Source organism: Gastrolobium bilobum, unplaced genomic scaffold, assembly GCF_033153095.1.
Source record: "Gastrolobium bilobum isolate Gb01-03AN ecotype WA unplaced genomic scaffold, APGP_CSIRO_Gbil_v1 utg24763, whole genome shotgun sequence".
In the NCBI taxonomy this organism is placed as follows: Eukaryota; Viridiplantae; Streptophyta; class Magnoliopsida; order Fabales; family Fabaceae; genus Gastrolobium; species Gastrolobium bilobum.
In genome coordinates this window covers 12,916-39,551 of record NW_026898295.1, presented here as the reverse complement: position 1 = coordinate 39,551, position 26,636 = coordinate 12,916, and the positions used below count along the sequence as shown (strand labels likewise).

The following is a 26,636-nucleotide window of genomic DNA, read 5'->3' as shown; positions in this document are numbered from 1 at the left end:
CCCTTACTCATCCCATCCCTAGGCCCAATGATTCTAACTCTCTTTCCCCTCACTTGACCCAATCCCAGCATACCCAATTACTTCACCTTCTCCACTCAAACCCTAGCTCCTCGTCACCGTCGTCTTCTTCCTCGTATCCACCTACAGATTCACCTTCCCCCATCATCACAAGCTTCAGTGGTATATGTTCTTCTTCTTTACCCTCTACTTCCTGGGTAATCAACACTGGGGAAACACATCACGTTGCCTCCCCTCGCTTTTACTTTTTCCCTTTCTAATTTTCATTCCAACGTATCTCTTCCCCCTGGGTCTATTGTTTCTGTCACGTCTAAGGGTTTTGTCTCCCTCTTACCTTCACCCATCTTACACAATGTTTTACTTGTTACATCTTTCTCCTTTTACTTTCTCTCCAGTAGTGCTCTCACTCATGATTCTTCTATCATTGCTCATTTTTACTCCTTTCATTATTCTCTTTAGGACCATATCTAGCATAGGACGATTAGGATTGCTAGCAGACTTGGCGACCTTTATGTTTTGGACATTGCTTCCTCTTTTCCCAAAATTCATGTTCCCCTGCACTCTTTTAGTTTATGGCACTCCATGTTAGGCCATCTTTCTTCACCAGTTTGACATCGTTTACGGGATACGTTACATTTTACAGACAATACTTGTTCATATTTTCATTGTAATATATTCCATTGGCTAAATACAAACGCTTACCTTTTATTTTGAATCCAAAACTTTCTTCATATGCTTTTGATTTATTGCATTGTGACATTTGGGGCCCTTTAACCCCTGTTTCTGTGGATGTTTTTCGCTATTTTCTTACCATAGTTGATGTTGTTATTCGTTTTACTTGGGTTTATTTTCTCAAAAATAAAAATTATTTTTCTACTATTCCCCCTATTTTTATGTTCTGGATTTCACCCAATACTCTAAGTGTATTAAGGCTCTTCTTTGTGATAATGCACCTGAATTTTGTTTATCTGATTTTTTCCAATCAAAAGGCATTCAACTATTTCATTCTTGCGTTGAACGACCGCAACATAACTCTATTGTGGAAAGAAAACACCAACATATTTTAAACGTCGCAAGGGCTTTGCACTTTCAATCGCACGTCCCTTTGGCCTATTAGCATGACTGTGTTCAGACTGCCATTTATCTCATCAATCATACTCTATCTCCCCTCCTCTCCCACAAAACACCTTTTGAGTTGTTGTCCCACAAAGTCTCATCCTACTCATTCCTCAGAGTCTTTGGTTGTCTTTCTTACCCATTCACTCTACATCGTGGTCGTCATAAATTCTCTCCTCGGGCTCTTCCAGCAGTGTTTCTTGGTTACCCTTTGTTACGACTTCGACAAGGCATCGGTCGTAAAAATAATAAAGTATACGTGAGTACGAGAACGTTCCCATGAGGATTAGAGTTTCAATCACTAATTCACTATTTTACACTTTAATTGGACAATCAAAGACGAAAATGGTAGAATAAAGATTTAAAACAATCAAAGATTAAAATCAAAAAATTCTAAGAAGAAAAACTTTACTTATAAAGTTTCATATAGAAAGGCATGATATGCGTAACAGAAAGCAATTGCAATGATTTATGGTGATTGGGAGGAATCTTATACATTTTTGCCCAGGTGGTGTGAATGTATGCTTCATTTTTCACTAGGTTCTGTTTATCATCTTTAAACAAATGATTATGTTGTCCATCATCAAGTGGTTCCTGGAAAACATGTATTTCATCGCATTTTCTAAACTTTCAGACAATATTGCGAGGCTTTCAATTATTACAATTAAATAAGGATAACTGGGCATGTTAGAGCTTTCAATCGCGCCCGAATTAGGCATGTTAGAGCACTTGGTCTTACATGAAAAAGGCAGATTAGTGTGCTAAGTCTAGTCCAAATGGGGCGAGACTAGTTAGCCTAAATTGGGCTAGACTCTCCTAGGTATTTCTCCCAAACTGAGTAAGACTACTTTTCCCTAAATTGGGCGAAAGCAATAGATCCATAAATTGGTTCAAAGTGACTATATTTTCATAATTTTTTATTAAAATAATAATATATTAATTTTTTTGCTCAGACTTTAATCCCACTCGACCCACTTATACCTGCAACCCCAAAAATGTTGCTGAGCTCCCTAGCGGTTTCTAGGTACCGCTTTATCCACCGGTAATTAAAGTGGTAAGCTTAAACTTCACTTACCATGTGGTTCAGAACCTTTGTGTACGTAGTATCAATTTATCATCTTTCCCAGCTTCTACGTCTATGGAGCCTTTGTGTGTAAGTCACCCCATGCCTGTGAGGCATGTTTGATGCTTAGCACCTTTTTCATTTTCTTTAGCTGAATAGTGTTAGAACCCGCCATCAAATGTATAGATGATAAATGACATGGTACACATGTTGTGACTTGTGACGATTATAGTATAATTTTTTTGGGTACAAGATCATAATCCAAAATCAATACAAGGGCTTTTACAGATCTTCTAGTAGAACGGTCAAAGTCTTAAATCTTAAGATCCAAAAAAGTAAAAAGAAACTGAAAATTACATTCTTTAAGAAGCAACACTCTTTATTTCCCTATATTCTTCGTTGGTTTTAATTGAATATTTTAGCGAAACATAATGTTTCTCAAATTTTCTTATTGAAACTAAACGGTGGCTGGACCTTCCAAACGAATATAATCATACATAATGGCCAGAAATGGGCCATTACCTCTTGCCTGTGTCAAAAAGATGGTATTATCTCCTTCAACAAGTCGAGTACCTGGTATGTCCACATTGAAAAGCCAATAAAGCCCATGAATTCCGTGCCTAGCAATTGAGTTATCCCTTCCTATCAACCCACTTGAAAATAAAGGACGATTCGCCTTTGGATCATTAACTCGAACCTAAAGTTGTAAATAATAGTATATTTATGAAGCATAGGATAATATTAAAACTTAAATTAGTATTACCATTAAATCCAAAACATGATATTTAAATATGAAATGCACCTGAAGTTCAGAAAATGTTGCCGATGCTAAAGCCACTCGGAGTTTATAGCTACTGCTTTTGTTCACTTTACCAAGCTGAAACTTGATTTGCCATGTGGTTCCTTGATATGTATTATCATCTTTCTTCCTGAAAATGGGGAGGAAAAAATCAACGTATGTTTTGTTTCACCTTGAGGCACAATGCATATAACAAGTTCGTAAAGGAAAACCAGTTACAAATCTACTATATCTCTACCTGGTAACTTGAGCAAAGAACCAATCTTTGGTGTAGTCACTAACACCTACTGTGTAGATCAAGTCTTTGTCAGGGTATAATTCTGCATATCTCTCCCATAACCCATACTGCCTAAACCTGCCAATTATAATTGACTATAACAACTATATGGTGATCAATTACAAGATTTTACTGCATTTACATTGGAAATTAATCTGGTCCAATGGAGTCAAATTTTTAAATTTAGAAAATTTACTCATAATAAAATAAGAAATCTTGCCCCCTGTTCTTTTTTAAACTGAAAATTTCTAAATATTTCTAGATTGAATTTTTAATCATACTGAAAGTTTAAGTTGAAATAACTAACTTGTCAGGATGATTAATATAGAGTTTGTTGATATATTTGGGATTTGGATCAGGAACATAGAATTCAGCAGCTGAGCGATCAGGGATGCCTATTTCCCACAATGTTGGACCATCTCTTGGAGGTTCAAATACAAGATTACCAATGTCAATGTCACTACCTATTTTCACATAAATCAAATACAAAAATAGTTAACACAAAAACTGTCTGTATAGTTTAAAAAGAAAATTAGCAAAATTGGTTGATGAATACCTTCTGTTATGCTCAAAACTACATCATATTTATAGTCACCAATAAAACCAGGTACCCATGCATAAACATTATAGTCGCCAGCACGTATATTGCTGATGGAGAAATAGCCATCATCGCCTGATTTAGCCCAGAACTGATAATTCTGATGACAATTAAATTGTAATATATACGTTATCTAGTGGAGTTTTTGTAGGCGAATAAGTTCATAAAATGGTATATTGGTACATAGTAGTGAAAATGAGCATACTAAGAAAGTTTACACCCAAGACTAGACCATATTTTTCTAAGTCACCTTGCATTCTCTTTGCCAAGATCCCACGTCTCCTGGTGGAGCTAAGCCAACATAAGCACCTTTCGCTGATATAGAATCACCGCTTATATGCCTATATATTTTATGTCACAAAATGGAATTAATTAAAAACAAACTACATTTGCTTTCAATGAGCTCAAAACTACTATTATAGAAGAAAATCTTTTCGCATTACACTTACATTACTTCAATTCTTCACTTAGCTCAGTCAATTTGAGAGCAGGTTTAGGTGATTATACCTTCTTAAATGATTTTCAAAATTTATATTGTAAAAAAAATTATACTGACCTAAAATAATATCAAACAACTAGAAAAATATATAAGAAATATGTGAGTACAGATAAGTATATAACTATCATTAGTCTAAATACATTTTATAAGAAACACACCTCTCTCTAACCAATAGCGTGCCACTAACATGACCACGTTTGTCCCACTTTGGGAAATCCTCTGACTCAGGAAAACTGTAAGGCCAGCTTTGAACTTCCACCAACATCTGTAAGTTTGGTTTGGTATGTGCTTGTGTCACTACTTAAGCTATGTATGTTAGAAAATATAGCAACATAATAGACATGTAGACAGATAAAGTAATATTAAACCTGCAGTTTAGCGTCTTCCCATAGCTTAAGGGGGTCAGGGTCACTTCCATCATACGGAGAATTCAAATAGATGAAAACTGGACCAAAAACTTTCTTCCATGCCTCTCCAGCTTTGAACTTAGGCACCAGATCCTCTCCGCTATAATGAGCACTGAGAAACACCTGATCACGTTATATTGGACCAACGATTCTAAAATCAGAGCCAAATCATAACACGCACTAGTGTATTTGCAATTTAAGTAACTATCGTGTCCTATTGTCAATAAAATGAACTTCGGTTTATAATTATAAAGAAAGGACTCTGATAGTTGTCTTTAAAATTTGGCCTTTCTGTGTAGTTATCTTCAATTACACGTTGATGAAAACAATTTCATAATATTTTTTGAACATTTTTTTGTTGTTGGTATTACTTGAAATGATTAAACACTTACAGCAAGCGTGGTAGGTCCCACGTGGGAAGTTAAGTTTTGTTTGACGGGTCCACCAGATCGAAACTCATTGGTAGGTGTAATTAGCCAGAATCCCACTGCCGGATCCATGCAGATCCATCCGTGAACTTGGCTATCTTTGTTGTCGCATGAATATTGGTACTTGTCATCCACCTACACAATAACAACATCATGAAGTTAAATAATCTTACTATGAGCATTATTTATCAGGATAACTCATTTTTTTATCCGGTGCATGAGGCTAATTCATTTTTTTATCAGGATATTTATTTCATTTTTCCTTTTCTCTCCTCGTTCTTGGCTCTTTAGTAAGGATGTCTTAAATACTAATCTTAGTAGTGAAAGTCTCTCAAGTCCCCATAGACTTTAGTTAAAGCGGCAAGAGGGGCTCAGCTCGATGGGCCAATCCGCCCCACCAACTAAATGAGATGGGATGGGCTAATTTTTTGGCTGGTTGATGGCGGGCCGAGGCTGGTCAATGTAAAATAGGTTCCGGTTGGCGAGCAAATCTACCAAACAGGACAGGACAGATAGAGTTTTTTAGCCCAATTTCAAAAGCGGGGCAGATCGTCCACTTTGACACCTCTGATTTTAGTATCCAAAAAAATTCAAATTTCCGATATCTAAATTTAAATATATTGAATCGCATTATAGCACATTTTTGTGTAATAATCATTATATATAAAGGGTTTTATTTCTCTTATGTTATTGGAGATAAGTATCTCCTACCATAGACACATGATGTGGTGGAACACACCACCTATTAAAAAAAGGAAAAAGAAAAAAGTGGTGGCACAACTTTTTATGTGAGAGTAGCATGAGATATAGTTATCTCACGTAAAATGAGACAATAAAAACTAATTTGTTGAATTTGATACTTAAAATTTAAGGGCACCGAACCTTCGATGATATTTAATAATTTTTTTTATACATTTAAAAAATCGATGTTTACCCAACATTAGCAGGTCGTAGTAGAAATATATAGATTTTTGATTCTAAACAAATTTTAATTGCAATGTCGGAGGTTAAAGTTTTAGAGTTGTCAGTTTGTCACTTTGGAAAAAGCTTTAGTTAACTACAACCTCAAACTCAGAATTGTGTGAGCAATCACTTGCATATAAACGTGAATGTACCTCTCCTTTAAGTTCAGGTTCGATAGGATTGACAAGTAGAACTGCTTCTGGGTAAGCAAGGGCTTGGCCTCTTGGTGGTAATCGGTCATCCGGAAGAGGCATGTTTCTTTGTCTATTATCTGCCATCGCCATATAATGGAACCTGCCCAAACCACCCAATAATTAGTTCGATTAACCACGTTAACTAGAAGCATAAAAAAGGAGGCAAACATATAATAAAATGTTAAGCCTACTCTGCATACTTTTCTTTTCTAAGCTTGAAAGCGATTCTTGTTTCGTCAAGATTGAAAGCAGGCCAATCCTCCAAGTGCTCATAAATTGCATAGGAGTAGAAGCCGGAAGAATCACGAAGCATTATGAACCTATACTCAACACATATAATAGTTAGATTTTTTTTCATTTTAGTATACCCCATCTTTGCAATGTGCTCACAAATGATTTTGCGAGTAAAAGTAGTAACCGAGAATGAAATTAGCGACAGAATTTCCATAGCAATTTCGTCGTTATACAAGTTTTTTCTAGTAGTGAGTGGTTGGTGTCACTTAATGACCTTTTATCAATATTTAAAGGAACCAGCTTGCCCTCAAGGGAAGTGTCCCACGTCCTGGTGAAGGATAACTCAACTTGGTCCTCAGTTTCAACCATAACTTTGAAAGTGGTTCCTTTTATCCTGCAGTCACGTATCACATTTTAATAATCTGCTTTGCTTCATGTATCTATATATATATATATATATAGGTACTATGTCGAGTTTTTAGAAGCAGGTAAACATGAACTACATGTGACTTTTTTGAAGAAACATGGTTATATATAGTGGAAAGAAAAAAAAAATGAAAATTCAAATATGCAAAAAGGAGTATATGTGAAAATATAAGTAGGACACACAGCCACTTACGGTATAGCTGAAGCAGATAGGGTGGAATCTTAAGCTCAAAATTTGTCATGCATATAAAACAAAAGGAAAGAAAAGACGATAGACATACACATCAAATCCACCAGTGGTTCCTGTACTTGCTGGCGAGCTCCAAACAAGGTCCCAATACCTACATGAAGTTGCAAACGTATAATTAGTTGTAGGAGAACCAAACCAAGTTCCCTAGTTTGTAAAAATAAATACGACTTTGTAAAGTATACCCTCTATTAGATTCTTCATTCAAAACTTCAAGCAAGTTGTTAATGTTATTATACTGTATTCCAGTGACAATTCCCTCAGGGTTTGATAAGGTGACTCTTAGTATGCCATTGTCCATCACAACCTGCACATGAATTTTTACTTGGAACATGAATGAATCTAAACTCCTGATTTTTTTCAACCCATAGCGAAGACTCATATCTGAACAAGAATTTCATATAATTAACAACATCTACTTCAGATTACTAAGAAAAATTATTAAGATGTTTCTAGATAACATTTTAAATACATGATGATCTTGAATACTCAGTTGCACCCCCTGTGGCGGCATGGTGGTACTTGCAGTGAACCAGAGAAGTACGCAATGAAAGTCTCACAGATTCAGAGCAGTTTAAGAAAAACTGAAAATTTTTCTTATAATACGAAGAAAGAGTGGCCTTTATTATCAATGGCTGGTTTTCAGCACAACGTTTGAAAAAAAAAAAAAAAAACACGTCCTACTACTCAGCAATCTGCCAACAGAAATTGTGTAGTCTGGGACTTAAATGAATTGATTTAGTTTCCTTGAACTAGAGAGAAAGCATTCTTTATATCTCTTTACTTAGTCGCCACAGTTGTTTGGTGTATACGGTGTAATAGATAAAGGCGTGGGAGTGAAGAAGCAGTCAATCACGTTATCGAATGATACAAATATTGAAATTAGTCCTTGTTTTGGTTCTTTCTTTTCTTATTAGCTGATTGGAAGCTTTGAACCGCAACCTCCATCGCTTTGCCACGCAATTTTATAATAAAACTTAATCCAAATTTTATCTTATTTGAAGTAGGGAACGAACAGAGATGAGTAACTAATACTAATCTAATACTAATAGAACCGAAATAGAATTCAAAAAAGATTACGAATCCTTAACTTTTCGAGGAAGAATTACCACTGCTTTCAATTCGCCTGGATTTTTTTCCTTTTGCCGCATTTCGCTCAAAGCTTATCAATTATCATCAATTAAGTTTATCACTTCTTATCATTAAATATTAATTTAATCATTGACACTTATTAATTTGAATGATATTTATTAATTAATTATTAATTTTTAATAAATTATAACAGTCATAATGACAAAAATTAACTTATTAATTTATTAAATAATACTTATTAATTAATTATTAATTTTCAATAAATTATAATCGTGATAATAATGAAAATCAACTGTTAAAATTTGGTGATAAAAAATAATAAACTTAATTTGTGATAAGTATATCTTCCCCCTTTGAATTAAACATGAAAAATAAATTTATAAATCAATTCAAACACTATTAGAGTTGACTTTTTATTCAAATACAAGGGATCTAAACACGTCCAGAAGGAAGATTACAATATTATTAAGCAGCTTTTATATTTGATCATCATTTATCTGACTAATTCTATTAATTAGGACATGAAATTGTTCTTCAAACATGCAAAAGTTGTTTCCTATGTAAGGTCGTATAAACGAAGCTGCACACGCGGTACTCGCCATTTCAATTGGCTTGATTGGGTTGAGATGGTGAACGACTCACATCAACGGAGGTCAACGAGCCTCTGTACATACTACTCAAAAGTCAAATACAACCGGTAGTTGTTATATCGTTAGCTTACTTACCTAGCTTCTGAACGAGCTTTATTGCGTCATTTTTTATTTTATTTTTCACTTCAAATTTTCCCTGCTGAGGTCCAGATCCCATGGTGGAATCCCACATTATTCAAAATTCAAAAAATGGAGTGTACAAAAACAATGTTCAATCTGCCTGTTTCATGAATGTTGGTGGATGAATTAGTCTAACCTAAACAAACATAAATATGAATTTATCATGTGTAAAGGTATTACAGAACGTTTGTACATATCCAAAAACACACCACAAAACAAAACAGCAATAAATTACAGAAAAAAATGAAAATGAAAAGATAATAAGGCGTATACAATGCTCACAAACAAATACATTCCAGTATGTTGAAAATGTACTACTATTTGGATAATTTATTTCCCAACGATAACTTAAATATCTTCTTTGAAACAGGGTGGGCCTTCCAAACGAATATAATCATACATGATACCCTGGAAGGGACTGGTGCATCTTGGTTGCGTAAAATATATAGTATTCGTGCCCTCTATAAGAAAAGAACCTGGTATATTCACATTGTACAGCCAATAGAGTCCATGAATTCCATGTCTTGCAATTGAGTTGTCCCTTCCTATTAATCCAGTGGTAAATAGGGGACGCCTTGCATTGGGATCATTTATTCGAATCTTCACAGACAATATGCACACAGGTCAGCACAAAATTTTAAAAGGTAAAGTACTGACATGTTACATCCAACGAGGCCCTATGTGTGTGATAGAGAAAAAAGGCAAGGGAATTTGCCTGCAATTCAGCTAATGTTGCAGATGCAAGTGCAACTCTCAGTTTATATGTACTTTCCCGAACCACACTACTGACTTCAAACTTGATTTGCCAAGTTGTTCCTTGATGAGTGTTATCCTCTTTTTTTCTGAAGTTATACAAGCTTGAAAAGTTAGTACAGACTACAGAATATGTAACGTATAATATTCTAAAAATCAGACCTGGGAGCCTGAGCAAAAAACCAATCCTTCGTATAGTCACTGACACCAATTGTGTAAATCAAATCTGCATCAGGATACAATTCTGTATACCTGTCCCACAATCCATACTGCCTGAATCTACAAGTTGAGAAGAAAAAGGAAGACCTAAGAACAGATCAACTGACATCTCAAGGAAACCATTTCATCACATGTCAGAAGAAAAAAAGCACAGTTGGATGATGGTTTCAGTATTTTCATGTTAAAATATGTAGCATAGATTCCAAATTAATTAAAATCCTTTTTAGCAATATAAGGACAAACAGAAAACAGAAGTTGATAGAATGATCACAAAACTAACCTGTCAGGATGGTTGATGAAAAGCTTATTAATATATTGTGGATTGGGATCAGGAACATAAAATTCTGCGGCGGATCTATCAGGAATACCTATTTCCCACAATGTGGGACCATCCCTTGGAGGCTCATATACAAGGTCACCCAATTCAATATTAGAACCTGCATTGCAAGTTTAGTCAGCATAGATTTTTTTTGCAAGATGGCGAATGATATCAACTTTGACCAAGCTAAGGAACCTGGGGTTATTTTCATCAAATCATCAAATCTGAAGTCCCCAACAAAGCCAGGTACCCAAGCAAAAAGGTTATAGTCGCCTGTACGTATATTGCTAATTGTAAAAAATCCATTCTCATCTGCTCTGGCCCAGAATTGATAGTCCTGGCAGGAGTAAAAGTTAAATAATCTTCTGGAAAAGAGTTTTTTTAGGCACCCACAATAGCATTCTAGAGATCTTGATTCACATAATTTTTTGTTTTTCCAAAAGAATGGGGAGACAAGGTTAAGTCTCACATAGTTTGCAAGATCACCTTGATCTGTCAAACAGTGAGATAAGTACAATGTTAGCTTCAAGCCTTCAACTATTAGCTGTTTTCAACTGCTAAATCAAAATATTTTACCATATTTTCGAAGAGAGACTGTAAGGAATAGTTGCTAACTTCAACTTATCCCTTAATATAGAGCAACTCTTGTTGAAAGGTTATTAGAGATGTTAATATAATAAAATCATTCAGATGTCCTTCAAGTGACAACAACTGCAGCTTTTGGCATAGTTGATTCATGACATGGTATTCAAGCATATATGACAAAGTGATTTGGAGTTTGATTCTTTACCCCCATTCTTCTAATAAAAAGTTGAATTTCAACATAACTAGCTCATAGGACTCTTGCGTGAGGGGTATGTTAAAAATGTTAATATAAAATCATTCATATGTCTTCACCTAACAACTTAAGCTTTTGAGATAGTTAGTTCATGAAAAAAGAAAAAGTAAGGAAAATATTATCAGAGAATAGTGAAAAAAGTTTAATAGCCCCATCCCCACCCCAAATTATATTAAAAAAAGACAGTTTAGCACAAAATACAAAAGTACAGTTCATGCAACTAAAATACTAGGTTTAAATAAGTGAAGGAAGAACACCTTGCATTCTCTTTGCCATGACCCTGCATCTCCTGGTGGGGCCAGACCAACATAAGCAGCATTTGCTGATATTAAGTCAGTGCTGATGTACCTAGACATAATAATTAGAATAAATCACTCAAATTCACCAATCTAAGAAAAAAGAACAACCACATTCTTGCTGCTGCTCAGCAATTGATTCATTATTCAATTTTTTTCAAAGGTAATTCTCACCATTAAAAAAGTAATCGAGAACCTTTTTTTGCATATTACAAACATAACAAAAACAGTGTCAATAAATAAAACGTAGCATTTATGAAACCCTGAAAAATAAAATCCTAGCAGCTATCACTAAACTTGGAGAATTGCTATAGAATTAGAAAAACTATGCTTGTATTCCAAGCACCAGTATAACAATAAGATACGCATCCAATAATGCAAAATAAAAACCTCAAGAACAAACTAGGAATATCTTGCATTCTTACCTGTCTAAGACAAGTAATCTGCCACTAACGTTGCCCCGTTGATATGATTTTAAATAATCCTCTGAAGCTGGGAAAATATATGGCCAACTTTGAACTTCAGTCGTCATCTGAATATCAATTCAAATCAGTCTTTATCTTACAACTTCTGCATCCAACTTTACCATATACTATCTACATCCTAAGAACAAAAGTACAAGAGATATATGGACAAACCTGTATTTTTGCATCCTCCCATAGCCAAAGTGGGTCATCACCAATTGATCCAGAATTAAGATAAATATATACAGGACCAAAAACCTTCTTCCATGGTTCACCACCTCTAAATTTGGGTACCAAGTCTTGTCCCGCATAGTGACCACTAAGAAACATCTGACGATGCCAATTTAATAAATGCATAATGTTATAAGAGATAATAATCAGGTAGAAATATCTCAACTTGTGGTAACACAGAAAGTATAATCGCCATGCGGGGAAACTGTCATCAAGGTCTAAATTCATTCACTTACTGCAAGCGTGGTGGGGCCTACATGAGAGGTCAAATTCTGTTTGAGGGGTCCACCAGAACGAAACTCATCACTAGGTGTGATCTGCCAAAATCCCACTGGTGGACTGAAAGATATCCAGCCATGGACTTTATTATCTATGTTTTCACATGAATACTGATACTTGTCATCCACCTGTGAATCAGAATCAAATAAACACAACGAATATTTCATACACACTCAGTCTATGGAAAGGAAATCATCTCTATCTCCTCTTCAACTTGCAACAAGAAAAATTATCTTAGTGGACATTCAAAACTTGCCAGATCAACCAACTACTATATGTGTGTTTGGATTTTGAATAATTGTTTTTAAATAAGATGTAGTTTAGAACAATTAATTTCAAAAGAATTAATTTTGGAAGAATGAGTTTCATAATTGGAATATGGAAATATTTGCCTAAATATTTTATAAGAATGTGTTTTGTTTGGATAGTGTGAGGTAAAATTGTTTTACTGTATCAAATTACTAAAAAGATATAGAAGAAATATTTTAGAGGGTTAAATTTAGTTTTCCCCCGTGGTTAGTTTCAGTTGCATCTTGTCCCTCTGTGGTTTCATTCTATTAACTTAAAACAACAACATCATAACTTTAACTAATGAAAGTTAAAAAATATCAATTAACGATTCATTTATTCTCCTAAAAACAATGATCTCCTTGTTAAAAGTTAGGAACCTTAAACAAAAAGTCGTTAAATTAACAGACATGTCTGGATGCGTAAACCTGGTAATTTAGTGGATTATATATCATTATAACATGAAAAAGCATTTTTTTAGTTGATATAGCCAAAAAAGACAAAAGAAGATAACAAAAGTGTTAATAAAAGCACAAAGGGGCAGTGATAAAGTTGAAACCACATGGTGGCAAAGTGATACTCCCCAAGCTACGTGGGGCAAATTAAATTTAAACCATATTTTAAAATAGTATTTAATGATGCAAGTAGGAACAAATTGTAAAATAATAAGCCATATGCGTGGGAATGAATTTGGTGCTGAACTGACGTTCAAGCTGTTCGAAGTACTAACAGACATTTTGGCTTCAATTATCCAAACAACCTAAAACCACCCAGACGATGTTCAACATTGTAGAATTAAATCTTTGCTTCAAACATCGGTTTCAAATATAAAATCAAGCATGCCTACATGTATATAAGACCTAATATAGACTACAGGGGTAACTTACAAATAGAAGCTTGGACAAGAAGAAAGTTGCATCAGAGGAAATATTTTCAACAAGTACCTCTCCTTTCAATTGTGGATCCTTGGGATTGACTAGTAGGACAGCTTCTGGGTAGCCCAAGGTTTGGCATCTTCCTGGTAACCGGTCATCCGGAAAAGGCATAATCCTTCGCCTATTGTCTGCCATAGCCATGTAATGAAACCTATATACTTGATTGTTAAATTGGATAAATATCCAAAAACAAAAAAGGACTTCCAGTTGTCTGCTATGACCATCTCCACTAGTGTTTTGAATGTCACATTACCAAAGGTCTAGAAAGAGAATGCTTGTGTTACTTTCATCCCTAGATTTGTAAAATAAAATGATATTTGGAATTGCAAAATTATTTAGCAGTTACCATTTTCACCAATAAAATCTTTACAAAGTCTTGTTAAATATACAAAATACAGCAAACAAGCACAACAAGACTGAGAAATACAATGAGAGGCATCAAACTATTAGGTGAAATGATAGAGAAAATTATATATATATATATATATATATATATATATATATATATATATATATATATATATATATAAAAACAATCAGTTAATTTACTTGTCTTTTCTAAGCTTGAAAGTGATCCTTGTTTCACTTAGATCAAAATCTGGCCATCCATTTAAGTGTTCATAAATTCCATAAGAGTAGAAGCCCGATGAACCACGGAGCATTACAAATCTGAAATTGATTACCGACAAATGTTAATCCTTCAGCTGCTACCGTTTGAAAAGGGTAATGATACAAAAAATTTGAGCACGTACCTTTTGTCAATATTTAAGGGGACAAACTTTCCCTCAAGAGAAGGATCCCACATTCTCATGAACGAAAGCTCCACCTGCTCCTCATTTTGAACTATAACTTTAAAACACGTTCCTTTAATCCTGGACCATAAAAACATATGCTTAAAATATTATCCTTAGAGCAATAATGGAACTGATAAGATTGCCAATAGAACAGTTAGCAAAATAAAGGGGTTTGACACTGCTCAGGTGTGACATAAAAACCTCTCCCAAATTATTTGTGAACTCTAATTGGTGGATGCATTTAAATATATCTTAATTGAAAATTTAACTCGGTGGAATAATATGAAAAACTCCATGCAATTACAAAAGAAAGTAGCATTGCCATACACATCAAAGATTCCTTTGCTTCCTGGTGCACTCCAAACAAGGTCCCAGTACCTAAACATTCAATGGAAAGACAAAATCAGCTTCCAGCTTGAGAGCTCCCTTTGATTTCCTCACAATCAATAAGAAAATATATTTTTCTTTCTTAATGATAAAGATATAGAACACACTGTTCTCCACAAGGCAAATCAAATTTGATTTGTCAACCAAATTCACCATGTTTAGTGTTTACTTTTGCTTTTGAGTCCTGACAAAAGAAATGCCAATTAATGACTACCTATCAGCTTGAGTTCTTGATTACTGCCCAGTTCATTTAAGCATTACATTTTCAAGAGACTGGCTACTCTATTCAGTTCATACCAGAACAAGATAGATTTGTGTGTGTATGTGTGTGTGTGTGAGAAAGAGAGAGAGAGCGAGAGAGCGAGAGAGAGAGAGAATGAGAAATGGCAATGATGCATCGCTATGATCACACACCCTCTATTAGTCTCCTTGTTGAGAACTTCAAGCAAATTGTCAACACCATTATATCGTATCCCAGTGACAATTCCATCTGGATTTGATAACGTAACTTGGAGTATGCCATTATCCATCACCACCTGCACATGCCAAGCAGTAAAAATAAGTACATGAAACAAACATAACCGACAAAATTTTAAACAAACAAGATATTCGTTTTGTTCAAGGTTTTATATAATGAAATAAAATTTTCAGTAGTGTCTATCCAATACTCAAACTTAAAGGTACAAGGAAAAAGAAACTTAGATGATGATGAGATCTAGGTACGTTGCATATAATCAAGATACTGAAGATAGTATAATGAAGAAGAACATTACAAGAACAAGGAGAGAAAAATGCACCGAGTAAACTTACATGGTGGTCTTGGATGTGCAACCGTACCCCTGGGGCGGACATGGTGAACACTTTGCTTTTCTTTTTACTAACTTACAGATAACGCAAGGAATCTCAGTCAGGGTTAAGAATTCCCACAAAGTTTAAAAGAAATGGAATTGCATAAAGAAACAGAATGGATCATATCAATTTCAATCACTTCGCTTGTCAATGAAATGTAAAAACAGTATCAACAGATTTTAATGCTTGAACTTCTAATTATGTCTGTACATTTCAGAAACCTTAGTTTTCTTTCTGTGCCAACAAAAACGTGTAACCTCCTCGTCACACACACAAATCAAATAGGTGAAATCACCATTTAATTCATTCGAAAGTGATGAAATAGGGTGATTTAACAACCAACTACTAAATTATACACCTGGATGTTATAAAAAAAAAATAAAAAATTATACACCTGGTTGCGAGGAGCTACTCTGAGAGATATTTCAAATAAAAATAATTGCGCTGAGAAATCAACGTCTTTCATGAATTACTATCGATGGACGAGGAATGATGGGGATACCGAGGGAGTCGTGTTATTATCAGGGGGCGACGATGAAAACGGAGGGATCAATATGGACACGTGTCACACACCTGAGAGTGAGGAAATAGGCTTACTAATAGGCAATAGCGATGGCGTTGCCGTGTAATTGTGGTTATCTCTTTCTTCTTGTTCCGGAGACAAATCCCCCAACTTAAAAGCGAAGGAGGAGAGCGGGAATAGGAAGGTGAATGGGAAATGAAAATTGACTACGCAAAACTTATAATTAAAATTTCCAAGTGAATGAGTTAAGCACAATAGAGAATTTTCAATCGGTGCTTTAAAAGGGTTGAAATTGAAAATTCTTCGGTAAGTACCGAGTTCGGTATTTTTATTTACTTTTTTTTTAAAAATACCTTCCTATTTAAATCCAGGTATTTATTTATATTTTTATTTGAGCCCCAAAAAATATTTGTTTTTGGGTTAGATAGAGGTAGGGCGTACAATAGTTGTACCAAAAATGTTCTCTTAAATTGAAATTAATCTATGTGAATTTAAGAAATTTCTTTTGGCATAAACACAAATAAATTTGAATTCTTCTATCTCAAATAGAAAAAGTAATATAACATGTGACTGGCTTATCTCATATTAAAATATAAATTAAATATGCAATTTAACCAGCTTACCAAAAAAAAATATATATATATGCAATTTAACCTCTAAATAATACTATCTGTATTGTTTTAGTTGTTAAAAATTTTCATTTAAATAAAATGAACTTCAAAATGTTAAATACCTGTAGAATGTTATTTACCTATTAAACACCTACATGAAATGAAAAAAAGTTGTCTCCTAAAATGGTATTGAATTAATGTAAAGAGATGCAGTTCCTTCTTCGACTAGATAATACTAGGAAGATCAACAAGGAATAGCAATCTTTATGAAAAATGGCTCAGATTTATCCTTGGTACTTGGTAGTTATCTCCGTCAAACACAGAACTACAATATTTTTTAAGAAAGTACATAACTACCCAACATATAGTGACAGCGACAATGCCGATGTGTTTTAGTTAATGCAGTAGCAAAGTATATCTCATACGACTTCTGCAGCCTGCGAATGAATTATACATATAAAGCGGATTTACACCATCAAGTAGCCTCTCCAACTAATGCACATCACTGGGCTCTGCCTTTCTCTGGAAAAAAATAGATCCGAGTATAACAGCTATACCAGTGATTGCTATTGTGAAAAGAAGACGTTTTCTTGAGAATTCATTCGGCTGCCTTCTTCGAGCACCGTCATCTCTTTCAGCTGGTCTGACGTCCCTTCAGACAAAAATGTGAAGTAAATAGTTCAATTACAAGGAAAAGACAAACGCCATTTATCAATGACCTACTAGGCTAAATGCACATTTATAAAAAAAACCAATAAATATTATAAAAATTATTAGAAAAATATAATATAAAATTATTAATGTGATCTTCACCTAATAACTTTAAGTTTTTGATTGCAATAATCAAATCCTTTGTGATCAAGTGATCATAAATTCGATTCTCACAATCTCCATTTTATTAATAAATAATTAAAATATTATGAAATTTTTTAACACAAATAAGTAAGCTTATGCATTATCCATATTTCAAACCCAATAAGCTCTTATATGAAGAGAGATGTTAGAGAAATATAATGAGATTATTAACGTGACCTTTACCTAATAGCTTAGCTTAAAAGACTAAATTACCATTTTAGTTTTTTAAAGATATACTTATCATCAATTTAGTTTTCCAAAGAATTATGAAATTAAATTAGTCCAGCAAAGATTTCAAGTAACGTCAAAATGGTTCAAATCGATGCCAGATTGTGCTTGATAGAAGAACCATTTTTTAATCTCACTCAAAATCTTTAGAGGCTCAATCTTTTCATTTAGGTTCATTCGCCGCAAACCCCAATTAGTGCGGGATGAAGGCATTGTTGACGTTGACTCATAATCTTTAGAGGATTAATTTGATATTACAAATCTTTAGGTGACCAAATTGATGTCAGGAATATCTTTGGAGGATTAAAATAGTAGTTTAGTCAACAACAACAAAAATAAGGGTTGGTTGTTGCTGTGTAAGTTATTACATCAAATGCATACTACACGAGAGTAACTATATTCAGGGGTTAATATCATAATTCTAACACAAGAAATTCAACTACATCACAAGCAAAACTTGACTTGTTTACTTAAACAATAAAACCAATTTCAAAAGGCTGGTGAGATATTAAGCAGATGATAATTCATTAGTCATAAGTTTGTGGAGCATGTATGTGGCCATTAATAATAAACAGTATGTAAAATTTTATTTTATCTATTTTCGGTTAATATATGCTCAGAATCTCACAATCATCTACATCCTAATAATCGCAGATGTTCACTTTTTTTTCCTTCGGGAATGTGGACAGTGCCTGTCAAAACAGTCTGACATCACTCTTAAATGACAGTTCTTTGCTACTCTCCCTCAAAAAAGTATACCTCGGCACTCATCTAAAATATAAAATTTACTGCAGCAGCTATAGATGTTCATCCTATTAATAGGGAACTGGGTACAACTTGGGAAATGAAAATTCACGAACGAAGCATCCGCACATTCCACCTTTGTTTAGCTCGAATCCCCAACTTTTTAAAACAGGTAAAAGGATTTGTTCGCATATTGTAATTATTTTACATTAAGCCTCGACTAAAAAACCTTATGTTTTTTTAATGGGTTGTAGGGTGGCCAATGGCGGTGGCGGTGGCGGTGGCGGCGGCAAGGGGGTGGCCGGTGGAAATGGTGGTGGTGACCGCGCCGGAAGTGACTAGTGGCAATTGTGGGGGCTAATCGATGGTGGTGGTAGTGGTGACTATTGGTGGTTGGGGGTGGCAGTAGCCGATGATGGTGATAGTGGATGTAACTCAGTGATGGCCGGTGGCGATGTTGGTGGTAGAAATGGATGATGGACATCGACAGTAGCAATGGTGGATGGCCAGTGGCAAGGGCTAACCTGTCCGTGCCCAACAAAGTTCGTAGGAAAAGAGCATAAGTCTACATTTGGGATGAGAGGGATGTGATATTTACTATTTTATCCTGTCCATCCCTAACCCGAGTCCTCCCTTAGAATGGCTTATCTTGATGCGGACAGGATAAAATGAGCTAACAATATAAGCTTATCATATTATGTTGGCTCACCAAACAATAGATAAGAGCAGGATATGATAGTTAATCCTATATTGTCCTCTTTATCCTAATCTCCAAACGGGCCCTTAGGATATACAGTATACAACAATCACTTAGCCCTCAGAAAGACTACAAGCTGCACTAAGAATTAATTTTTGGACAAGACCATAGGCATGTTTAGTTTTGATTATTTTGGGAAAAATAATTGCTTCTTTTTCCCAAAGCTCTCTCGAGGAGCTTTTGATTATAAGCACAAAATAAACTAATCCAAACACACAATATGATGCACTATAATTAAATGATGACATTGCTTACCTTGAAGACCCCATAGCATTGTCTTGGATTCTATTGCATCTGTCTTCATGGTTGTATCTTTCACGTAATCTAACATACTTGTTACAAAGGTGACAAAGTTCTGTTCGATTCCCACATACTTCCTGAAAGTTATAAAGATCAAACTGAAATTAGAACCAAAGTACATAGATTAATACAACCTTATTAATTCAAAAGTTCTTTATAAACACTACCTGATGCTCAGCCAGATCAATTGCTGGTAATGGGAACTCACAGAACTCACAGGTGACAATTCTTTGAGGGCAATTTTCACCTTTATGGATATCTAAAATATCACGCTCCATTGTTTCACTGCACAATGAACAGGCAACCTGCACAAATTCACATTTTCTTTTGAGAAACTGTTGAAAAAATGAATTTTAAATCTGACTTCAAGGTAGTGCGCTAGGCAGCCTGGGGCGGCGCCCCTGGCATGGAACAGATGGGCATGTGGCCAGCTTCCCCAACTTTTTCATTGTTTATGTTAGCCATAGCATATATAGTGAGTTGATATTCCAAGTTTCTCCCCTTTATGATTCAATAGGTACCTTCATATTATATGCATGATACAATAAAAAAATAGAACTAGCTCAAGAAATTTACATGTGTTACTACAAATTTTCCATCAAATTCCCCTTCCATACATGATTACTGGAAATTAAAGCCATATTTGCTGAATAACGAAAACTGAAAGCCATAATAAAGCCACTTGAAGAAGTAATCCTTATATCTCCGATTGCCAAAGCTTCACCCACACTGCTCTACCAACTACATACAAAATATCAAAGTAAAATGGGGGCCTTGGCACAACAGTTGTTGTTGTCCCCATGTAACCCAAAGGTTGATTCCTCCTATAGACCCACACATAATGCAAACTTTATAGCACCAGGTTGCCCAATTTTGTAAGAGTTAAATCTAAAAGTATTGATTTGAATAGTTATTGATATACATGAGCTTAATGTACAAAGCTGATGAAAAACACACAACAACTGAATAAATGAAAAACATGATGAAAAAGGACGATAAAACTTCATCATAGGGACTCATATACGGCAAACTTTAGTGAAAGACAGTGGATTTAGGAGCTTAGAAGGATGACGGCGTTAAACTATTATTATAACTGGATGAGTTGGATTGGATTTATATATGAAAGGATTGGATGATTGATAGTTTGATGGATCAATTTCCACCCCTAATTAAAATTGTCAAACTCATTTTATCAATTTTGGTTCAAATAAGAGCCAAATCAGCAACTAGTCATCGCTAAGACATCATTTTTAGACCCAGAAATTCTTCAAAAAAAAAAATCACAATCTCTTCTATTTATTTTTTTCTGTTTTTCTTTATCAGCAAGTAACATGAACTTTTCAACTTCACGGGTTTCTCAGTAATTTCTTCAAACTTATTCTGGAATAAAAAATGAAAGAAGGCCAAAATAGCAAAACTTTCCATACCGGGGCATGGGTGCTTAAATAGTGATCCTCAGCATGTTGTTTTGGAACCATGTCACCACATACTTTGCATTTTTCAAGGTTCCGTGAGCAATGAGCATAATGCAAATAAATATTTGCAGCAGGGATAGCCCGATCACTAAAACCATCAAAATAAGACAAATCATTATCATGTTTCTTCAGGACAAAGCATAACCACATAATTTAGACCTTCAATACGAACAACATCACCCAAAAAAAAACAAAAATTAATAATTCAAGAATCATACAATATATATGGAGAAAACAGATTAGTAAATGCATATTAGCATGGTTTCATCACCATGGATCGGTCCTACCAGTCAAATGCGATCCCAAAACCGTCTAACTAATTATGCTAACCCAAATCACTTGAAAACGCCATCAAGAATTCAGAAGGAGATTAAATTCCTTCTACCCACCAATTAGCCATAATTTTCAGCTTAGAGCTCACGGGGAAGTAAATCGAGAACGTAAATAACTAAACCTAATTCCCAAATTACACGAAGGTAAATAATTTGAGATCATTCCTTCGTTCATAAATCGGAAGCGAAGTGTTTACCAGTGAGTGCATATACTAGTGGCTTGATCGGGTACAGCTGCCATGTCGTAGAAACAAAACTATCCACGAAAACGTCGTTCTGCGACCAAATCTTGAGAAAACGGGTAAAATTAAAGAGAGAGAAAGATATTTGAGTACTAATAATGATAATAATAAACTCAAATTTCAAAGAGAGAGAGAGAGAGAGAGAGAAAAGATTAACAAAAGTGGAGATTTGCATAATACCAGAATTAGATGTTAGGGAAATTTCGGAATTTGGCTGAGAAAAGCAAAATGAAGATGGGAGGAGATTTAATTCCTTTTGTAGAACAACTCTGGTTGGAGAGACTTTTTGGGACCTTTCGCCGTCTAAATTGATGATTGAGGATGGTAGCTGCCGTTTACCCTACGCGCCATTAAGGCGAGGGAGCCAACAACCTACCAGTTTTTCATCAAGTTGGGCCGTATGGGTTTGGGTCACCATTTATAGGATCTCGGCCCATTAAGGGTAATGGCAATATTTGACTTTGAGCCATTCTTATTAAAATCGATTTTTTTTATATAATAATAGAAATTGAATACATAACCAAATGTAAATTATTCAAATTTCTCATGACTAATCAATCTTAATAACTTTAAAATAGGATATTTGACCACCACTTACGAACCTACATGAAAATAAAAAAAATCAACTCTATATTGGATTGAGTGATTCGTCTAGTTGGGTACTTGGATTCTTTTGATAGGTATCTTGCCGCGTGATTTGAGAATTAATGTGTTCCTACTTATTTACATCACAATGATGTACCTTGAATTCATTCCAAATCTGACTAAGTTGACAATGGATCAATTTGTTTGTCGTGTAACGTTTTGACAATATTATATGCTGCCTTGATATGGCTTCCGGAGAATTGACGAGTATTTAATTTATATGTATTAAAAATTAATATGAGCGTGAAATTAATTTAAAAGTAATTAAAAGTTATGAAAATTATAATTAAATTATTATTTTATACGCAGTAATATTCTTATAAAAATTCTTATATTTTGCAGTAATTTTTAACTCAATAAAAAAATAAATTGGAGAGCTCAAGTGGATTTGTTTTGGATTTTTTATTCGTTGAAAATCTTATTGAATCTTCCTTTAAATATTTTTAAGGAAAGTTTTCCTTTAAATATAAAAAGGAAAATTTGAATGATTAGATTAAAGATATGATTGAGAATTCTAGTGAAAATTCTATTGAAGATATTATGAGAAATTACAAGATATGATTTCATCACTCTAAAGAGGCAACCCCTGCAAACACAAAAGAGGCAAGCACGATCAGAGGAAGGAAGAGAATACTGAATACCAGGTTGGAGATTTCAGAGAGAGAGAAGCTTGAAGAAGATTGAGCAACATTGATTCTTCTTCTTCTTCTTCTTCATGACTTCTTTTTTTTTTAATTTTTGTATGGTGTTTAAGCCAATTAAGTCTAGCTCGTTTTCATTTGTACTTAGGGTCATGGATGTGATGTCAACCCTTTTGATATTTAAATTATTTTTATAATTCTTTTATTTTAATTAATTTTATTTTACCTTGAATGAAAATTTTATATCCTTATTAGAACTAATCACTCTCTCATAGGGTTTTGAGTGTTAGAGTTTTGAGTGTTAGAGCTCACAATAAATATATTGGAGTTTTAATTCTGACCGGAGTAAAATAACAATTTGTGCACGATCTAGACATAAACTTTATGAATTGCAGACTTCTTAATTCAATGAACTTAATGCTTAATTCAAGAAGGATTACTAAGACATTAGAATTATATTTGGGTTAGAGGGTTAAATACACTAAGACATTAGAGTTTAACCAACTAATTTAAAGAATATGAATTTACTGAATAATTAAAATAATTGATTATAAGAATTAATTTAGATTAATAAGGGGATCAAAGGTGAAGTGTGCCCTAACTACAGTTATTTATCATAGTTTCTTCAATCATATTTTTTATTTGCGTTCTTGCGTGTTCTTAATTTTTATTGCAATTAAGTTTTGTTTAGTTTTATTTTAATTCAAAATTTATTCTCTAAACCAAATTGGATTGTCCAAATTAAAGGAAATAGTTATAATAGTGTTTGGTGTTTTAATCCTCGTGGGACGATACTCTTTCTCACTACTTTATTACTTGAAATAATCGGTATACTTGTTGTAATCGTTATACTCTTTCTCACTACTTTATTACTTGAAACAATCGGTATACTTGTTGTAATCGCAACAAGTTTTTGACGCTGTTGTCGGGGATTACGGCAAATGATCAAACCTGAATTGGATCAAATTAAATTGGGTCGAGTCAAAATACTTGACCTATAAAATCCAATGGAGTTGGGTCGGCACAAAAATCTAACCCGACCTGACTCATGCACGTCCCTAGACACAATGGCTTGGCCATCACTAAAACAACAGAGAAGACAAAAATATATAAATTTAATTTTAAATTTTTGAAGGTTAAAAAAAATATAACTATAATTTAGGAGATTTTAATATAATTTTACAAGAGTTACAATATTACGCACTGACCAAGTTGCAATTCATAAATATTGGTCATTTATTTATTATCGATGGCCAAAATTCGTGGTATAAGGACATGAATTTTTTTTATTTATTAGAATACAGGGTTATTTCTTTTAAATTTACTTTAAATAACTTTGTCTAATGTTCACCTAAACAATGTTATTTTGGGGCGAAAATCATGATGCATTGATGTGTTTGCAATTTTAATTTATTTTAGGGTTATAATAGTCATTATCATTTTAATTTTTAAATTTTTCAATCCTAAAATAATATCGTTTCGGTGAACATCAAATAAAGTTGTCTAAAATAACATTAGATATTTTTTCCCTAAGATATATACATGCGCAAGTGATAAATAATTCATTTTATACAATCAAATGTCAATATTATATTTAAAAAGCCACCCCTAATATGAATCTGATGATGATAAAACTGCATTAAATCAGTTTAAATATTAAAAAAAAAATACATGCGTGTCTAGGTCAAAGGTAAACTTGTTTTCTTTCTACCATTGATGTGCTACAAAAGTAATTATAAAACAAATTGGGTAAATCAAAGTTAATTATCAGAAATTTTGGGTTAATCAAAAGTTGTGTGATTTCAGATGTAATGGCTTATTGAGTTGTGAATTCTTCTTCTGCCCTTGCATAGAATCGAAAAGGGAGATAATTTGTTCTTTATTAGAAATTACTTTCATTATTTAATATAATTAAAAACTAGTGACATTATGTATAAACAAATTTAATTACTGACGTTTTTCATTTTGGTTGATTTTTATATAGAAAAAAATTGTTAATCGCTAAAGGATTTTTAATTATAAAACTTTTTCAGTTACAATATAAACTAATTAATCCAAACTCACTATTAGTAGGTAATTAGTTGTTCAGATCAGTAACCAAAGAAATCAATCTCCAAAGTACATTTAATTGATCTCTCAATTCTTTATATCTAATTGTTGGGTTTTGCTCTTTCACTAAAGTCCAATAGGACCAATAGTTATCTGAATTAAAACCTATCAATGGAAGAATACTACTAACAGTATAAGAGTCAAGGTAGCTTAACGAAATAATGGCTACTCTCAAGGAAAAGGAGAGGAAGTCAATGAAGCAAATCAACTGGAAAGAAGTGTAAAGAAGCCAAAGGAATCTCGTAACGAGGACAGCCCTATGGACGATGAGATGGCTGAGAAAGCCACTACGGAAGGTGTATCCTTACTAGAGAGAGGGGGCTAGTGCCATCCCAAAAGATGTATCCATGAAACCTATTCAGGGAAGGAACCTAGTTTCTTATAAGGACAAGGTTCTAGCTCTAAATGGCCAATCGATGGACTATGATTCAGAAGAGGAAGACTGAATGGAAAGGCAGAGGAAGGAAGAGGAGGAAGATGGGGAAGAATATCCAGCAGGTGAGAGTGATCCCTTATGCCCATCTTACCACTTTTCGAAAAGTCAACATAAGAAGGATTGTGAACAATGGAGGAAAGCCCTCATTGTTAAGTTTCTTGGAAAGAGGATGGCGTCGAGTTACCTTATAGCCCGCCTGCAGAAAATGTGGAGCCTTGTAGGATCCTTTGAGCAGTTTAACCTAGATAATTGACACATCCTTTTGAAGTTCTCAGATGACAGAGACTACCATCATGTCCTCCATGAAGGTCCATGGATTGTCTCAGACCATTACTTGGTGGTCCAACGGTGGAGGCCGTTCTTCAACCCCAACAATGATTCAATGAAAAAACTAGCCGTGTGGATTCGGGTTTGTGGAATACCAATGGAGTTCTACTCTTCCTATCATCTTTAGAGGTTAGGGAATCTACTGGGGAAGACGTTGAAGGTGGATAAGAGATCCATAAAGAGGAATGACAAAGGGGAAGGTGAGACCATAGACAAGTCTAGGTTTGCCAGGATCTGTATTGAGGTGGACTTGCATAGAAGCTTCATCCCTTCCTTCAAAATAGGAGATGAGGTGTTTCCGGTTGGCTACGAAGGACTGCACTTGATATGCTTCTCATGTGGGAAGTACAGCCACAAACACGATCAATGTGAGGTAACCAAGAAACAAGACTATGTACAGAAGGAACCTATTGAGAGGATTTCACATAGTGCGCACACTGGTACACCATCTGTGACTCAGGAAAACGCTAAGCCAAAGGATGCAGAGGATGTTTTCGGGGAATGGATGGTGGTTCATCGTCGGAAAAGGGGGTCACCAACAGAAACCCAACCCGGAGCCTAAGATGCCTAGCAACGATGTACGAATGATGGGTTCTAGCAAAGGTAGGCCTGATCAACCTAGGAAAGC

General features: G+C 34.4%; 3 protein-coding genes across 7 annotated transcripts; all 3 read right to left on the bottom strand.

Moving 5' to 3' along the window:
• Positions 1 to 2,605: 2,605 nt before the first annotated feature.
• Positions 2,606 to 7,783, bottom strand: LOC133314580 (probable rhamnogalacturonate lyase B). 3 transcript variants are annotated; one of them, XM_061516069.1, is made up of 15 exons: positions 7,742 to 7,783; positions 7,404 to 7,576; positions 7,304 to 7,363; positions 6,871 to 6,990; positions 6,563 to 6,682; positions 6,321 to 6,462; positions 5,170 to 5,340; positions 4,739 to 4,900; positions 4,529 to 4,635; positions 4,122 to 4,212; positions 3,830 to 3,971; positions 3,581 to 3,737; positions 3,235 to 3,351; positions 3,000 to 3,126; positions 2,606 to 2,894 (listed from the first exon to the last, which is right to left on the bottom strand). In XM_061516069.1, the coding sequence occupies exons 1-15, from the start codon at positions 7,781 to 7,783 to the stop codon at positions 2,655 to 2,657; spliced, it is 1,971 nt and encodes a 656-aa protein (XP_061372053.1). In that variant the 3' UTR covers positions 2,606 to 2,654. The 3 variants fall into 3 exon arrangements, with proteins under 3 accessions (XP_061372053.1, XP_061372055.1, XP_061372054.1); XM_061516071.1 differs by having other exon boundaries at positions 7,446 to 7,576; XM_061516070.1 differs by having other exon boundaries at positions 7,455 to 7,576.
• Positions 7,784 to 9,298: 1,515 nt separating this feature from the next.
• Positions 9,299 to 16,531, bottom strand: LOC133314604 (uncharacterized). 2 transcript variants are annotated; one of them, XM_061516101.1, is made up of 15 exons: positions 15,745 to 16,531; positions 15,349 to 15,470; positions 14,875 to 14,925; positions 14,507 to 14,625; positions 14,303 to 14,408; positions 13,763 to 13,904; positions 12,488 to 12,658; positions 12,195 to 12,350; positions 11,982 to 12,088; positions 11,518 to 11,608; positions 10,618 to 10,759; positions 10,384 to 10,540; positions 10,047 to 10,163; positions 9,847 to 9,973; positions 9,299 to 9,731 (listed from the first exon to the last, which is right to left on the bottom strand). In XM_061516101.1, the coding sequence occupies exons 1-15, from the start codon at positions 15,784 to 15,786 to the stop codon at positions 9,480 to 9,482; spliced, it is 1,902 nt and encodes a 633-aa protein (XP_061372085.1). In that variant the 5' UTR covers positions 15,787 to 16,531; the 3' UTR covers positions 9,299 to 9,479. The 2 variants fall into 2 exon arrangements, with proteins under 2 accessions (XP_061372085.1, XP_061372084.1); XM_061516100.1 differs by having other exon boundaries at positions 14,303 to 14,422; positions 14,506 to 14,625; positions 15,745 to 16,529.
• Positions 16,532 to 17,114: 583 nt separating this feature from the next.
• On the bottom strand, positions 17,115 to 22,163 carry LOC133314606 (uncharacterized). Of its 2 annotated transcripts, none has more exons than XM_061516103.1 (6): positions 22,031 to 22,152; positions 21,806 to 21,884; positions 21,229 to 21,364; positions 19,969 to 20,106; positions 19,757 to 19,878; positions 17,115 to 17,569 (listed from the first exon to the last, which is right to left on the bottom strand). In XM_061516103.1, the coding sequence occupies exons 2-6, from the start codon at positions 21,847 to 21,849 to the stop codon at positions 17,410 to 17,412; spliced, it is 600 nt and encodes a 199-aa protein (XP_061372087.1). In that variant the 5' UTR covers positions 21,850 to 21,884; positions 22,031 to 22,152; the 3' UTR covers positions 17,115 to 17,409. The 2 variants fall into 2 exon arrangements, with proteins under 2 accessions (XP_061372087.1, XP_061372086.1); XM_061516102.1 differs by having other exon boundaries at positions 17,116 to 17,569; positions 21,806 to 21,896; positions 22,031 to 22,163.
• Positions 22,164 to 26,636: the final 4,473 nt, after the last annotated feature.

Bases quoted from the DNA above. Each gene is read 5' to 3' on its own strand.
- LOC133314606 (XM_061516102.1), bottom strand. From the start codon at position 21,849: ATGGCAGCTGTACCCGATCAAGCCACTAGTATATGCACTCACTG. The intron at 19,879-19,968 runs GTAGTGTTTATA...TATAACTTTCAG, and splicing joins TTGATCTGGCTGAGCATCAG to GAAGTATGTGGGAATCGAAC. The intron at 17,570-19,756 runs GTAAGCAATGTC...TTTTGTCTGAAG, and splicing joins AATGCTATGGGGTCTTCAAG to GGACGTCAGACCAGCTGAAA.
- LOC133314580 (XM_061516069.1), bottom strand. From the start codon at position 7,783: ATGCCGCCACAGGGGGTGCAACTGAGTATTCAAGATCATCAT. The intron at 6,991-7,303 runs GTATGTCTATCG...ACGTGACTGCAG, and splicing joins ACCACTGGTGGATTTGATGT to GATAAAAGGAACCACTTTCA. The intron at 3,972-4,121 runs GTGACTTAGAAA...AATTGTCATCAG, and splicing joins CTTGGCAAAGAGAATGCAAG to AATTATCAGTTCTGGGCTAA.
- LOC133314604 (XM_061516100.1), bottom strand. From the start codon at position 15,786: ATGTCCGCCCCAGGGGTACGGTTGCACATCCAAGACCACCAT. The intron at 13,905-14,302 runs GTAAATTAACTG...TCAAGTATATAG, and splicing joins TTCAAGCTTAGAAAAGACAA to GTTTCATTACATGGCTATGG. The intron at 10,541-10,617 runs GTTCCTTAGCTT...CTTGCAATGCAG, and splicing joins TTTGATGAAAATAACCCCAG to GTTCTAATATTGAATTGGGT.